We start from the raw sequence: 15,873 nt of genomic DNA, 5'->3' as shown, positions 1-15,873 counted from the left end.
TTTCAGTTACAGAACTCTGCACATAAACGTATTTGTGGAATTTGTTTGCAGTTGTGTATGATTTAAAGGCCTACTGAGAATTGTATACATTCACATGCAAATTTTGTTTGCCTTTGAGGCTTTTGGCAAGTTTTTGGTATGCATTTATCATGACCTACCAGGCAGAATTACATGTTCATGAAAAAATAGATTAAAATGTCATTTCAAATTTTAGTTTTTTGGGGGAAAGCTAAAATGAATCATTGTATGTAATATCTTCAAAAATACGTTTCAGTAAAATAAGCTGAAAAATGCTATTATGTCCATTGTAGAAGCTTTTATTTAATTAAATGATCTCTATTAATGTGTAAAAACATTCATCCTAGGGGTTTTGCATTTTATTTGTTATCCTTTGCTAGTAGATTGTAATATGAAAAATGCATAATTATCAGACTTTGTGACACAGTTGGGAAAATGAAAGTATATATATCAGATGAAATATTAACTTAAATTCTATTGTTGATAAGCTGTTTTAATTTGAGGAGGAAATGTAACCGGGAAGAATATACTCTGTGAAAATCTGGTGGGTAATTTGATTGTTGTTATGTTTTTTTTTCAGACTAAAAGTTCTGTGTCGTATTTTCCTTGAAATCTGTGGAAAAAGAATGTGATCAATTTGGCCTTGTCTCAAAGCAGACTTAAATATTTTGGCACATGACAATAATTCACTTCTGAAAGCATATTTATGGTACTGTATACACCTTACTAATGTACTTGTGAAATGTCATTTGCAGGTGCTGACCTTAAAGAAAGAGCAAAAATGCACTCAAGTGAAGTTAGTTCTTTTGTCTCAAAAGCAAGAGCAACTATTAATGAAATGGGTAAGTAACCTCTCCTTTGAACAATGCATTATTTAACTGTAAGCTGGAAAGGCCAGATCAAAGGAGTGATGTAAATGTGCATGAATAATTCTTGATACATAATAGGATATCCACCACTATTTTTACTGATGAGACAAACATGAATCATGGTGCATTACTACTTCTTTTTTTTTTTTTTTTTTTTTTTTTTTTTAATATGCCCTGTATTTTTTAGAATTCTAGAAAAAGCTAAATTTAATCTGAAACAGAGATGATTTATACTTCTTTCTTTGTGAAGGAAGGATTTTTTTGTGACAACCAAGTGTTTTGGAATTTAATTTTTACTATTGCGTTCTTCTGTTTGGTGTAATTAATACAGCCTTGAGTATTTTAGAAACATGTTAGAAATCTGCTGTTGATAGGAAGAATGCTTTGTAAAATTTTGTTGAATATACATCTGTTTTGTTGCAATAGAATTAAAATCTCAGGCTATTAACAAGTTCTATTTGATTTATGCCATTTCTTAAGAATAGTAATTTCTGTGAAAATTTTAGATTAGGAATGCACCATCAAATCATTATATATCTATGGCTCTGCAGAGGAATTTAATAATTGTTTCTTAACATGGTAAAGCCAATACCTTTTGTTAAAAGGAGAAGTCAAGTGTACCAACTTTGGATCAGTTCATTTTATTCTTATGAATTATATGAGCAACTTATGTTATTGTTTGATATTTTGGCATAGTCTGCAGAAAATTTTTGGTAAACCATTGCCTTTTAAAAACTCAGTATCTAATTATGCAGGGTTGCTGCATGATATTTACACTTATTTTAAAGAAAATGTGTATTCACACAAGTTATTGTGTTACATTATTGTGATTTTTGCTGTGTATGTATGTTTAAGTAGTAAGAAGTTTGGAAGGTGTAGTCTTGCATTAATACTAGTAAACCTCTGCAACCAATTTAGTCATTTCTGGTTTATATTGTTGAGAATGATAACAAATATAAAATCCTGTAACCTAATCTAGGATGTTACTTAACCTCGCATTTAACCTAACAGAAATCCATGGAATATGAGGTGGAGCAAAAGTCTGCGCCTTGTTTTTAAATTTATGATAAGTAAGGTAGTGATACTGGAAAAAAAAAAAAAAAACTCTGAGAAGTAAATTGTTTCTGAGAGAATGATTTTGTGTGCATTTCCTTCATAACATTGGGTCAGGTTCATACCTTTTTTGGGCAGAATGTTGTAGGTGGGAATCTGTAGGTTATGGCAGGTAGATGAGTGACTACTGAAGAACAAATCTTTAATTGGAGACTTCATGGAGATATTTGTGTTTTTGAATTAATATCTTGTTTTTGAAGTGAAGCAGATCGTCAAGGCTCTTTTTAAAAAAAATCAGTAAAATATCTAGAAATGAATAGACTATTAATTTCCTTCAGAAGATACTGTATTTCATGCTGAAGTTAGTCCTCTGGTTGGAATGCAAAGCAAGAAACAACAAGTTGTTCCGTTTGGTTACTTCATAATTTTTTTTTAAGTAATAACTGCTCAGCCTTTCTTGGACTGAAGTTGCTGAGAGTACTTTCTGTGGTATTAATAATATTTAAATAGAGATAGTAGATATTATGATTTTTCTTTTAAAGAAGTTAAGAGTACCTGTCCATTTTTATTTTTAAGTGAGAAAATTTTTAAAAACTGAGAAAAATAGTTGGGTTCTGCAATCTTGACTGAAAAACTGGAAAAGTGTACGTGGGGATTTGATACATTAATTTTGCTGATGATCCCAAGCTGGGAGGAGTGGCTGACACACCTGAGGGCTGTGCTGCCATTCAGAGAGACCTGGGCAGGCTGGAGAGCTGGGCGGAGAGGAACCTCATGAGGTTCAACAAGGCCAACTGCAGAGTCCTGCACCTAGGGAGAAATAACCCTAGGCACCAGTATAAGCTGGGGGCTGACCTTCTGGAGAGCAGCTCTGCAGAGAAGCACCTGGGAGTGCTGGTGGATGACAAGTTGACCATGAGCCAGGAATGTGCCCTTGTGGTCAGGAAGGCCAATGGCATCCTGCGGTGCATTGGGAAGAGTGTTGCCAGCAGGTCGAGGGAGGTGATCCTGCCCCTCTACTCAGCCCTGGTGAGGCCTCATCTGGAGGACTGTGTCCAGTTCTGGACTCCCCAGTCCAAGAGAGACATGGAGCTACTGGAGAGAGTCCAGCATAGGGCTACGAGGATGATCAGAGGGCTGAAGCACCTGCCCTATGAGGAAAAGCTGAGAGTGCTGGGCCTGTTTAGCCTGAGGAAGAGAAGTCTGAGGGGGCATCTTATCAATATGTGTAAGTATCTGAAGGGAGGGTGTCAAGGGGATGGGGACAAACTCTTTTCAGTTGTCCCATGTGACAAGACAAGAGGCAATGGGCAGAAATTGAAGCACAGGCAGTTCTGCCTGACCGTGAGGGGGAATTTCTTCACTGTGAGAGTGACGGAGGCCTGGACCTGGTTGCCCAGAGAGGTTGTGAAGTCTCATTCTCTGGAGATATTCAAGGCCCACCTGGATGCCACCCTGTCTACCATGCTGTAGGTGCCCCTGCTGAGCAGGGAGGTTGGACTAGATGATCTCCAGAGGTCCCTTCCAACCTTACTGATTCTATGATTTGCTTCAGACCTGAAAGACTGTATGGCAAATGTTTGATTGTCTTCAGCTGGATTAACTTGTCTATGAGAGTGTTCAAATATAGAGTATGTAAGCAAATTTCCAGAGTTATCTACGTGGTTTATAATGGATCATTACACTAAAAGCGAATTACATGAAGTTTAGGAGACTGGAAGTAGTACAGAGAAGGGCTATCATTCGTCTCCATCCTTTTCCTCAAGAAAGGAGCATTAAAAAGTAAGTGAAATTGCATATTTGAGAGTGTAAATCACTGAAATACCTAAATAGGAGGGTTTGTGAGGGGGTGTTGTAGCTAATTAGACAAGCTGTAAGCCGGAAAAGAACATAGCCCTTGGTGAATGTCTTAACAGCACTTTTGCTTAGTTTGGATAGAGGACTCTTTTGCCATTTCAGCTTTCTTAAAAGAAAAAGGGGAAGCAGGGTGTGTGTGGGGCAGTAAAAGCTAGTTACAAAGTAGAAGGTTTCGTGATGGTATTTTGGTGTCTTGCTATCTCCTGCCTTACTGTTTTTGCATGCAAGCTAATAGCAATTGGTTGCTCAGGGTTAGAGAAGAATATTGAGACATCACTTCTAATGTTGTTGTTCAGTTTCCACACCATACATGTTTTGACAGTAGACAAGTAGATTTATTTTAAAACCTGGAGATTAGATTGATGCATGTGATATGCTGCTGTGTGATGATGCCCTGATGAATAGAAGTGAACATTTTTTATTATTTTTTTTTCTCAAGTCAGAGGGTCTCAGTTTTTTTTTCTTCTGAACAAGAAGTGGTCAGGCATTACAAAATGCAGCTTTAGTAGAACTGGTGGGATATTGTATTTGCATTGCATTACTGGCAGTGAATCAGTATGTTGAAAATAAGCAGATCAAGATATTTTTCCTGCCTAGCACCAACCAGAGTGTTATGAGATGATTAAAGAGTGAAAAGAATTCTCTAATGATTATTTGCCACTGCACAAATACTTTACAGATAGGGAACAATATTTCCAATTTCCCACTTTGTTCTTTTTCTATCCATGTTTAATGCTGTCATCTCATTTAAAATGTGTTCTAGTTTTTACTCTTCAGAAATAGGTCATGTTTTGATAATTCTGTTTGTGTTCAGCTCTCTGACCTAGTAAGGAGATACTCTTTTTTTTTAAAAAAATTTTTTTGTTAATGGTGTTTCCAGAAAGAAAAACATTAACTTAAACTCTGTAGACAAAATGCTGGAAAGGTTACTTACATCTTGAGTAGCTGAATAAACTTAGCTTTTTAGAATTGACATGTCTTGGTTTTCTTTAGCTCCTGTCAATTTCATGCTGTTTAAAATCCTTACATTAGTGGTTTTCTAGAAGGCTGCAGTATCGTTTTGGAGAACAGCTACAGAAAGGAATTTTCTGGAAATTAGAAGCATACTGCACTTGTTTGTTACAGTATTTTTATGGGTTTAATTTATAACTTCTTGCTAAATTTGGGTGAAGTATTAAGACTGCAGTAAATATCACTCAGTATAAAAATAAGCACTTGGAAAAAAAGCTGAAAAATTGTACTGAGCTATTAGTTGCAGCTCTAAGAGCTTTAAGTTGAAGGGGAAAAAAGTCAAAGCAACCTCTATTTTTAGCAGTGATTGCTTTTGCTAAAATTATATCAGAGTTGTGTGGGTTGTCTCTCCTTTTTTTTTCTTTTTTTTTCCCCTCCCCTTCAGAGTAGGAATATTAGACTACTTGTCCATTAGTATATTCTACTGTAAGGCTCTTCATTGTTGATGTAAGGCTGTTTTAACACACAGGAAAGCTCAGAGAAAAACGTTAATAGCTCTCTTGAAACCATGTACAACAAAACAAGCCTTCTGACAGAATGAAATCAAATCATCTGTACTCCCAGAAACCCAATTTTTTGAAGTTTTTTTGGGAAAAAATGCCATCATTATGGGTCAAATCTTCAGCATATGTTATGTGGTATAACTGCCAATTAAATACATGCTCTTTTATCTCTTTATTAGCTGTGGGGTCTGGGCTGTTATACTACAATTGTATGTATGTTTTCAGCTGCAAAACAAACAGGCTACAGAGAGAGCAGAATGCGATAAGTACTCATCACCAGGAAAATAAGTTGTTTAACGCAAAGAAAAAAGTGAAACTGCAGAAAGAATTTGGCTTGGGCAGACCTTAGTAATTGCCCGAGGTGAGGTTTGACCCCAACCTGTAATATGTGAGAAACACTGTTGGTTGCCAAAGCTCCTCCAAAGAACATAAAAAGCATTAAGTGCCTATATCCCACTGAACAATGATAAAACTTGGAGACTGACTTTCTTGGGTATTTTTGAAAATCCTACCTGAAGCATAGTCAAGCTTTGTTTTGTGTCCTGCTGGGAGGCAAAACAACTTTGTAGTGGCTTGACAAAACCTAGAGCTGAACTGAGCTAAGAAAGGAGAACTTTTTACTGAAATACTAATATTTACTTAGTGGAAATATTTTTTTCTTTCATTGGACATGTTCCACACAAACAAAACTTATGTTGCTTTGCTTTTGACACCTGATTAGTTTACATGCATAATTGGTGATACAATTTTTTAAAAAATGGTAATACTTAGTAACTTGTTTAGACATACCCTTCACAGGTATGATTATTTTTAAAATATCCAACTTGAATGTGACTCCTGAATAGAAGCATTTTGCATTGATTTACTTGCATTTTGTTTCCTTAACAATGATAACTTTGCTTTTTATTCAAAGTAGCTACAAATCTATGTACATATATGTGTGTGCATTTGTCATCTTAGCAGTATTCTTAGCAGTCCTCTGCCATTCTGGCTGTTCTCTGTGGTAGCTAAACTTTTGCTTTACCTATAAGAGCGCCCTTGCTCATCCTTCAAGAAAATACTCAAAAAATTGAACTTTTTACTGAACATACATTCTTAGAAATTCTTAGACTGTGCCAAACAATATGCTGCTAAGATTTTTTGAATGCGTGCTGTCAAAACTTGGTCCCAGAGGTTCCAAGAGTGAGATCAGAATTGCACAATTTTCATTACTGCTAATTGCCACCACACTTGCTTATGATAAAGCTTCAAAAATAGGAAAGAAATGTTGTTGAGATCCAATTGAGTGCCTTATTTTAGTATTTGAGTTTTAGGGGCCTCTGTGGAGTACTGCTGGCTATTTTTTCTAGCATAAATCTGTTTTGTTCTCTGGTGAAGTTATTCCAAAAACATACAAGATAGGTATAGTGAAAGAATGTTCCCTTGGATAGTAAACTAAATGTAAGATTTGATTCTTTAAATGTAGAATATTGAATCTTTGCTATGAAAAATATTTTATACATGTAAGTTCTTAACATCTAAATTTCACTTTCTCCTACTCTCCAAAGGATGTGTGGATGACTACTGCCTTTATTTTGAGGATTATTTACTACTTTGAGATAGCTTTAAGGATTCTCTTGAGATTTTACAGTATGATTGATACTGAATAAAAATGTGTATGTTGGAAAAGTGTGGACAGTTTGAGGAATGATCCATAAATTTTCATCCAGTATTTAAGATGCTTTGTAAGTGGAGAGGGGTTCTAAATTTGTTTCTGGACACAATGCAATAAAATGCATTTTGCAGTTTCTTACACAATCATTTATTTATAGATCTTATGCAATACATGCTCAGCTTAAATTCGTTCTATAATAACTGTTGTGCTATGAAATTTCACGTCATGCAGACATGCAGATGTTCCTAGTGAACAGATTTACAGCTTGATATATCACTTTTCTGTACTAAGCGATATTACACAATTTCTTCCTGTAATAAACATGATTTTCATATGATAGATCACATTAAGAGACTAAAATAATAGTATGTAAATATTTTGTTCTGATATAGAACAAAATCTGCTAATTTTTGGAGCTTCAGGAAGGGTGTGGACAAGCTTGACTTTGCTGTTGATTATACAAGTAAGTGAGGGTTTTAGAATTTGGTGGCCCATTGTTAAATGAAGGATAGTAGAAGTCCACTTCATGAAGACCGCTTCTGACCGTCTGTGGCAGAGGCACGTAAACCAGCTTGATTAGGTTTAGGAAGATGCTCAAAAGCGCAGGAAAGTTTAAAGTGACAACTTCTGAGGCAGCTGTGATTTGAAATGGATATAAAATTGCCTGTCCCTTAAAGAAGGTACATGTAATACAGGAATGCATATTGGGCAGTTGGAAAAACTAAGCAGTAGATTGTCTTGCCCAGACTAGGTGTTTGAGTTTATTATACAGAACCTACCAGAATGAAGAATGACATTCTAGGATTAGGTAAGAAAATTTACATTTAGACACTTTTAATTTCAACTTTATATTTTTGGTTCTTCAGTTTTAGATAAATCACACAAATATCATGTTATATATAATACAGATCATATTCTGTTTTTGACAAATATTTTTCTCCTGATTACTGCTCCAAGAGACAAATGCATGTGCAGCATTGATCAAATCCATCTAGATTTGCTGAAGCAAAGCTGGGCAGCAAAGATGGAGTGCTCCAGTTCGGTAATCCAGTGAGAACAACTGTGGACTTTTCTCTTGAGGAAGTGCAGGCAGAGGCCATAATGTGAAAAAAGCATTCACTGGGAGGCTGAATGAAATACCAAAGATAGAAATCAAATATGAAAAAAGATTTATAGCTGACGCTGCCATCCTTAGCAACCTCTTTCTCGTACACCACGGTCTCCCTGTGTTACTGAAGCTGTGGAAGGGTGATTATTGGCACAGTATTTCTTCTGCTGTGATATGTTGTTGCCTGTTCAGCTGAAGCACTATGCTCCAGCATGGCTAATAAAAGACTGCTAGTATTCTGAAACGCATTGCTGAGCCATTGGTTGTTTTCCAGTAGTAGCTTTGATTCACTCTATCACTTAACATTGAATTAATTAAGATACCCTTTGACTAAGTATTGCCTGTTTCCTAAATAGACAGCACTGTCCCTGCAGAGCTGGAATTACGTGCTTTGTCAAATTGCATTGGATTATTTTTAATTAAAAACCGCAGTTCTAAACTTTCTACCATTATAATGCCAATGAATGCAACATTAAACTTCTCTACCAAGATGTTTATTAGCTATTTATATGACGATATTGCTTCCAGGATTGTTCATTTACTTTTTTTCTTTCCATAATAATAACTTTCAAAAAATTAGTATAGAAATGATACAGAAACAGAGGGTGTTACTGTCAGAATCAGCTGTTTTTTTTCCCTTCCTGTAGATCTAAGGATTAGGGAAGGAGGTGGCTTTGCGCGGCAGATCCTTTTCTTTGATCTTACTGCCACTCAGTCTTGACATAAATTAATATAATCTTAGCTGTAGTGTAAGTTTTCCCTCATAATAATTTCAAATGTTGTTCTATGAGGAAAAGGGACTATGCTGTGGACATAGCGCTTCTTTTTTCTACCACAAAAAAAAGGTACAAAAAGAGAGATTCTACATGGTCATACTGTCTTTTGCGATCACTATAGCCAAGTTGCACACTGACTATTAAAACGTGCCTCCAGTATGACCTACTGTCCACTGCTTTTGTCCCCTCTCTAGGGTGTCATATTACTTAGGTTTGATGTGTTGGGAAATTCTTTCCCTTCCTCACCCTGTTCAGGTTTGAATGTGAATGTTTCTACCCCTGAATGAGAGAGAATAATTTGTTAGCTCTTTTGCCTTGCTTGACTCAGTCTCTGGCCCTGTGCCTAGAGCCAAGTGATACTCAAAGGGCAGCAGCACCTGGCATGGTACAGAAAGTATTGTGCTGCTCTGTGCTATCCAAGAAATCCTAAGCTAGTTGCTTGAACCCAGTAATAGGTTTTGACTCCAAAATAGCATAGTTAAGTCTTGCATTGAACATGGATTTTGTCTAGATGTGTGCTGGAAGTCAAGGTGGCCAGAACTGCTTTGGTAATGTTACAGAGCTAGAGTGCCTGTTTGTTTGTTTTTCTTTTAAGCTTACTGTGAAACAGTTTTTTTAGAGACTTCTTTGTTTCCTATGTGGTGCTCAGTGAAGGAGCTGATAGAAAATACTACTTACTGTACGAGGTTATTATAGAACTAAAGATATATTGGCATTAGAGCAGTTGAAATTTAATTCCATGTTTCATTTAAGAGTGGAGAAAGTAACTAATGTATGAATATGAAATATTCATATGTATATTAAATATTGATGAAAACAGATACAAGAGAAAAATCTCTAGAAATGTTCGGCTAAAATGATCACACTCTCAGGATTTTCTTTATATTATGTCAAACAGGTTACTTATACTGGTACTAGAGGATGTGTTATCTTCACACTGTGAGTGAAACAAGCACCCAATAAACAGAGAAATGAAAGTCTTGTCCCTTTGGGCTCTCTTAACTCTTTGAGGTGATAGTTGTGCTATTTTATTTTCTGTGTGCGCTATATGAAAAAAGAAATTTGCACACAAGGTAGATTATGTCCTCTAAGGCTTACTTTGTTATTGTTTTATTGAGGGCAAAGTAAGAATACAAAAAGGAACATTAGTAAATATGAAGACAGCTGAGGAGTCTATATATCAACTTGGAACATGCTACTGAATTTGAATGAAATATCTGAAATACTTCATATAATACAAAAAGCTGCAAGAAGATCAGAGGAAAGTAGGCTACAGAGGAAAGCATCTCTCAGTCCCAGTACTTTCTTAGCTTTCACTACTGTTATCAAGAATGTGGAACAGACTGTCCCCATTACATGTCAATAAAAAGGTACTAAATAGAAAATAATGTTCCTATACAAAGTCTTCTGTGTCACTTCAAAAATATTTTTATGGGCCATTTATAAGGGTTAGTGAATCAATGAAGAAAACTGGGGAATTAATAGGATTCAGAGAGATGCTTTCAGAAAGCCCTTTGGCTACTGTCATCACTGGTAGCTTTTAATAAAGAAAAGATCATAAACTTTACAAATATCTTTTGCCTAATAATCAGCTGTAAACAATCAACAGTAACCATTTTCATTAAAAAAAAAAGGCAAAACTTCTTACAAGTATTAGCAGTAAAAAGTCACACGGAAATTTTATTTTTGAGTTATTTGTTTGAACTTTGAAAGTATGAGAGCAAAGATAGTGATGTTCAGATAAATCTAGCAATTGTAGCTTTACTAAGCTTCTTATTCAAAACACAAGAATTGGGGGGTAGCTAATAGCCTTTCACAGTTGCAACTGGCAAATGTATGGAAAATAGTTTTCTGTATCTAAATGCATGTGTAGATGTTTCAAACTGAGAAATATGGTCATACTTTTGGACAAGGAAGTATTTCTGTTTATTTAAAAAATAAAATTGTAAATATATCAATTACTGGGAGTAAGCATTTTTTCCTGTATGTTTGTTTTTTGCAGTTCTCACATGCAAAAAAGCCATTCATACCTGCCTCACACAAAAATGATTTGTCCAATCTTCCTTGACTTAAAGTTCAGACAGGGAGATTTGACAGCTATTTCAGTCTCTTTTAGCCAGTCTCATATGTTGCTAGGTATTTCATTGTTTTTTTTAAAATTTTATTTATATTTTTATATTTTTTTTTATTCCAGTGGACTTCCTTGTGTTATGGTTATCCTGCATAATGGCTGAAAGCATTTGTTGAGTGAGTTGGTTTTTGTTAGCTTTTTTCCTTTGGAAAGGCGTTTTTTTTGGTGGCAGTGCTTATAGCTGAAAATGCAAGTAAGCTTTATTGTAGTGACTGACTGACTTCATATCAGATTTTGCAGGGCAAAGTAAATGCCTCAAACACAACTGACGTTCCTTTTCAACTGCAAAGTTTGTATTCCATCTTAGTGACTTGCTGTTCTTCTGTATGAAGATATCCCGAAAGGTGAAATTGGGTAGCATTCTGTATGTGTTACAGCTATTTTTCTGGCTTCCTATGAAATAGTTTAATATACATGAAAGTGCACTTTTGTGATTAAAATTTTCCTAAAATAAAGAATATTCAAGTTGCAGTAACTACTTCGAGACTGCCTCTGCTTACCGCTCAAAGTACCTCGTTGTGTGCACTTTTTATTTTTTGAGGGGAAGAATCTGAATTAGAGGTAATCTATTTGCATGATGTTGCTCCCCAAGGTAAAGGTCTCTGTAGCTAAAAGGTGGAAGAGAAATCTATTTAGGGTGATACTGAGTTACAGAACATGAATATTTAGATATAAACTGTATTTTAAAACCAGATAATCCTTTTGTAGTAATTACAGCATGCTAGCATATAGTTATAAATCATTGCTAATACTGATTCAAAATTCATATTTATGCCTGTGGCCTTCTGCATATTGTTTCCTAATCTGCCACCAGAAAACCTGCAACGTTTGAGTTTGTGAAGGAGCTCCATATAGCAGCAGATCTTGTACCTTTCTCCGTTGTTGGTAGAGGAACTGGCCCATAAAGTGCAGTCAGACTTGAAGTATTACGTGATTTTAAGCTGTTGTTAGTAGATTTTCGGATGATACAGAAAGTCCTCACTGAAGATGAATAATATATAATACATTGTTTTCTAATAATAAAATAACAAACCCCAAATTTGATAGTTCTTTCTTTGACATTTTCACTGTTCTGTTATTCTTGCTTCCCTAATGGCTGGCCCATCAATTATGCTATCTACAAACAGCTGTTTAGCTGAGTTTAGTCATTTTGGGGGTAGGTGACCATTTGCTTGCTTAATTAGAAGGTGTCATTGTCACGATGGATCACTTTTAAATGGATGTACTGAGAAACAAATGAGAGAGTTTTTTTTTTAATGGGTAAGATATAAAGATTTCTCCTGTGCTGCACGCAGAAGAATGCAAATATTTGCCACTCTTTCTTTAGCTGCTTGAGTTAGATAATGAATTGCAGAACTTTTTATAAATCCCTCAATTTATAGTGTGCTTTCCTCCAGTATACCATATAATACTCAGAGTATGCAGGATATTTTTAGACAGTTCATCTTTTGTTTCTTTATGCTTTATGGGCTTCATTACTCAGGAGGAAAAATAAGCTGCTAGAAATGACACTTGGAAGTTGCTTGTCCTAGTGAGTTACGCACTAAACAAACATTATTTGTCAAATAATCGGAAATGCAGCTGTGGAATAAGTAGTTTAGAGAAGTGTATTTCTCCATTCTGATTCTCATTCTATTCTGTCAGAACTCAACTATGTTGTCACATAAATTTGAATTCTATTGCTACTACTTGTAGCTTAGAAACTCTTCCGGTTTTTGAGAGGAGTACCGTCACTACTTTGTTAAAGTCAATATTGAAAAACAAAAATTCTTCTTCTTGGACACTAGCTGTCTATTCATGATTACCGAAAAGACAAGTTAGGCTTACAAATCTTATGCGTGGATCAGTAGGGGCTAAAAGCTTTACTTCTGATCTTTCTGAGGATTGATTGCCAGAGATCACGGAAGTGAGAACTGGGGTTGACAGTAAGGGCTCTTTTGGCATTGTCCAGATGCTAGAAGGGGAGCGATGACGGCAGTGATGTGACTGTGTCCTTAAGTTTGGCGTTTCATATCAAGTATTTTAAAAGGAAAAGTTTTGAAGTGGGATTCCGTTTGAATGTAGCTAAACACCAGATTCTGGCTGCTTTGATTAAGACGAGTAATTCCAATTTAAATAATCTATGGCAGACTAATTTGAAGATAGAGACTAATTACATCTAAAGGACCATTTATATATTTCTATTTCCTTTAGCATACTTTATGCAGCTTGCAATTTTACATTGATAAACCCATATCACGTTTCAGATCTAGCTCTAATGATTGGTTGTACAAAATCTTGTCTTAAATTTATATCAGTTATCTATAGCATGACAAAATTATAGAACACTTTAGAATAAAACTATTGAGCTGCTGGACAAGGCTTTGACTATGTTCTGCCTGTCGTTTGTAGCAAGTGAGTTTTGCACGTAAAATCACTGTGGAGACTGACCTGTCTATTTATTTAATTTAGCATTTAAAAAATTTGAGCCACACAACTCAACTCTGCAGGCCTTGATTTCCATTCCCCTGGGTTTGTTATGAACTAAGTAATTTCAGCTATTGTTTATTAAAAATATGAAGATAAACATAAACAAGTATCTTTTGTGGTACACAATGTGAAAACTCCCAGAAGTTTTACCCTTTGCATTAAGTTTTAATGACTTAAAAACTCATTTTGAAATCCAGAGCAATTGCTAATTTATTTTCATACTGTTTTTTCTAATGTTTCACAAAAAGATATTTAATAGGTTAACTTTTTTTAGTTCTTTTGATGTTTATGTGGCATTAGGACAGAGCTGTTGTAAAGAATTTGTATAATACTTTAAAGGGTCATTCATTGTCAGCTTGCACAGGTCAGATGTCCCTTTAATTTAATATCCTTGAAGTGATGAAGCTAATGCACAATGAAGAAGTCCAAACTGCTTTTTCGTCCTATGAATTAAGAATTTTAGTATTTTTCATTAGTTATGGTTGTAGTTTTCGAAACCAAGCTGTTTTATAATACTGTTCTACGTGAGTTTCATTTCTGTTGTAGTAGTGTACTGGGATTATCACAGAGAAAGTAGTTTGCCTTAAAGTCTTGCAAAAATATTGTAAATAGTACTCAGGATATTATTTGCTAATCTCTCAAGAATGGGAAATCCATGTAGCCAGAAATCCCTGGAAACTGCAGTTAATGATGATTATGCCTTTGTGTTCAGGCAAATGATTTTTCAGTTACCGGTAGCAGAGGAAGTTTCCTTTAAGAAAGCACTATATCAACTGTAAATTTTTAAAGCTAGGTTGTATGGCATGTGGTTGTATGGTTCAGAGCGACAGTTCCGGTTTTTGGTGAGCCCTCTGGCCCTGCTGGAAATGGGAGCTGCATTCTAATCCCGTCTTCCCATATTACTAAGAAAATGTAGGTAGCAAAAAAGCAGATTTTACTTGTATTTGTCAGTCTCCTATGCCTTCTGTGGTAGATGCCAAATATAATGGGTATCTTGAAGTCTTTTAAGTGACTCCAAGCCCTTGATGCTGCAGACAGTAATCAGTAGTGTTTTTTGGCACTGGAGTTGATTCAGATCACCAGTTCTGAACCACTGAACAAGAGACTTTGATTTGTAGCATCTATTTTAATCTTGAATAGCACTTAAAACTTTTTGTTCTTTTTTATTTAAAGAAAACTTGATTTTCATTAGCTTTTAATCATAAAAGGATGTTGATTGATTTGCAACTAAAAGTAGGCTTTCATTCAGTTTGCTTTGTTTTGTTAACCAGTAGGGCAATACTTGTTCATACAAATTTACTTATGCTGATATAGGTTAACATTTGATTGGTATCTTTTAAAAATTAAATTATCTGATTCAATGAAAAGAAGTCTAAACCTAGAACAAACAAGTTCACTAAAAAGGAAATATTATTTGTAATTAATATTTTAAATTGATAATTTCTGGTCACATTATCCTTCTAGGTTTTAAAAGGGGAGATCTTACTTTCTCGCACCTCATTTTCATTTGTATTTTGGCAGCAGATTTTTCTTCTTTTTCAACTTCCAGCTAAGACTGAATGAACTGGTCATTGAATTCAAGTAGCTGAAGCATTAAAGTGAAGAAAATATTTTCTTAACATCTGCAGAAAAAACTGTTGCTGTCAAGAGTTGGTTTAACATTTCAACAAACAGTATACTCGAGTGTTCAGTTAATGAATTCCAACAGTTCATTGCTTCTGACTGTCTTTGAAATTTTAGTAGCAAAAATATGCCACTTGAATATTTTTGGGGTATAGTTTAAAATTATTGATAGTTTGCAATATTAACTATAGGTAAAGCTGTAAACATGAGTTTATTTTTCATGAGAAAATATATTTTTCATCAGACTTATTTGGGTTTATGATGCAGAAAACAGATTAAACCTGCTAGAGGTGAAGAGCAGTACATATTCCAGTATTAAGCATTCAACTATTCCTCATGTGAGAGCACTGATGGTACGTTGTCATGGTCACAGAGGCCTCTGGAGACCATGCCACCTATCATATGTATGTGCAACGTGTGTGTGTGTGTGTGTGTGTTTGTTTTTTTTTGTTTTTAAAATAGTTGGAGGCTTTCCCACACTCTAGTTGGCTACTTGCTAGCTACTGCCTTATAATGGAAAGGGACCATAATGGTAGCCACATGACACCTGGGAGTATTAGGATGCGGAGAGCTTCTAGCTATGCCATTGTCAGAGTTGCTAATAATCGTGAGAGAGCATTTATATCCAACTAGGGGCTGCTGAGTTTGTGTTTGTGGCTCTTCAGATGTTCCTGTTTTGTTCTTTGGAGAGATCTCCGGTGTGTGTTTTTAGAGCATCCTAGTCAATTTTTTGACCAAACTGAGCTGAAGTTGAAGAAAAAGACTTGCAATGCAGTTTGGCCTCAAAGTGACTGGGAGGGT

At 35.4% G+C, this 15,873-nt stretch overlaps 1 protein-coding gene across 3 annotated transcripts in view; it reads left to right on the top strand.

Moving 5' to 3' along the window:
• AUH (AU RNA binding methylglutaconyl-CoA hydratase) overlaps positions 1 to 15,873 on the top strand; it is a 107,947-nt gene that overhangs the window by 33,017 nt on the left and 59,057 nt on the right. For all 3 annotated transcript variants that reach the window (XM_062600209.1, XM_062600208.1, XM_062600210.1), the window contains exon 4: positions 774 to 860. In XM_062600209.1, the coding sequence (XP_062456193.1) occupies positions 774 to 860 (87 nt within the window). The remainder of the gene's footprint in view (positions 1 to 773; positions 861 to 15,873) is intronic.

The sequence above is a fragment of the Rhea pennata genome, chromosome Z (genome assembly GCF_028389875.1).
Source record: "Rhea pennata isolate bPtePen1 chromosome Z, bPtePen1.pri, whole genome shotgun sequence".
Lineage (NCBI taxonomy): Eukaryota > Metazoa > Chordata > Aves > Rheiformes > Rheidae > Rhea > Rhea pennata.
The sequence above is the reverse complement of the archived record's forward strand: the minus strand, read 5'-3'. Positions and strand labels throughout refer to the sequence as shown.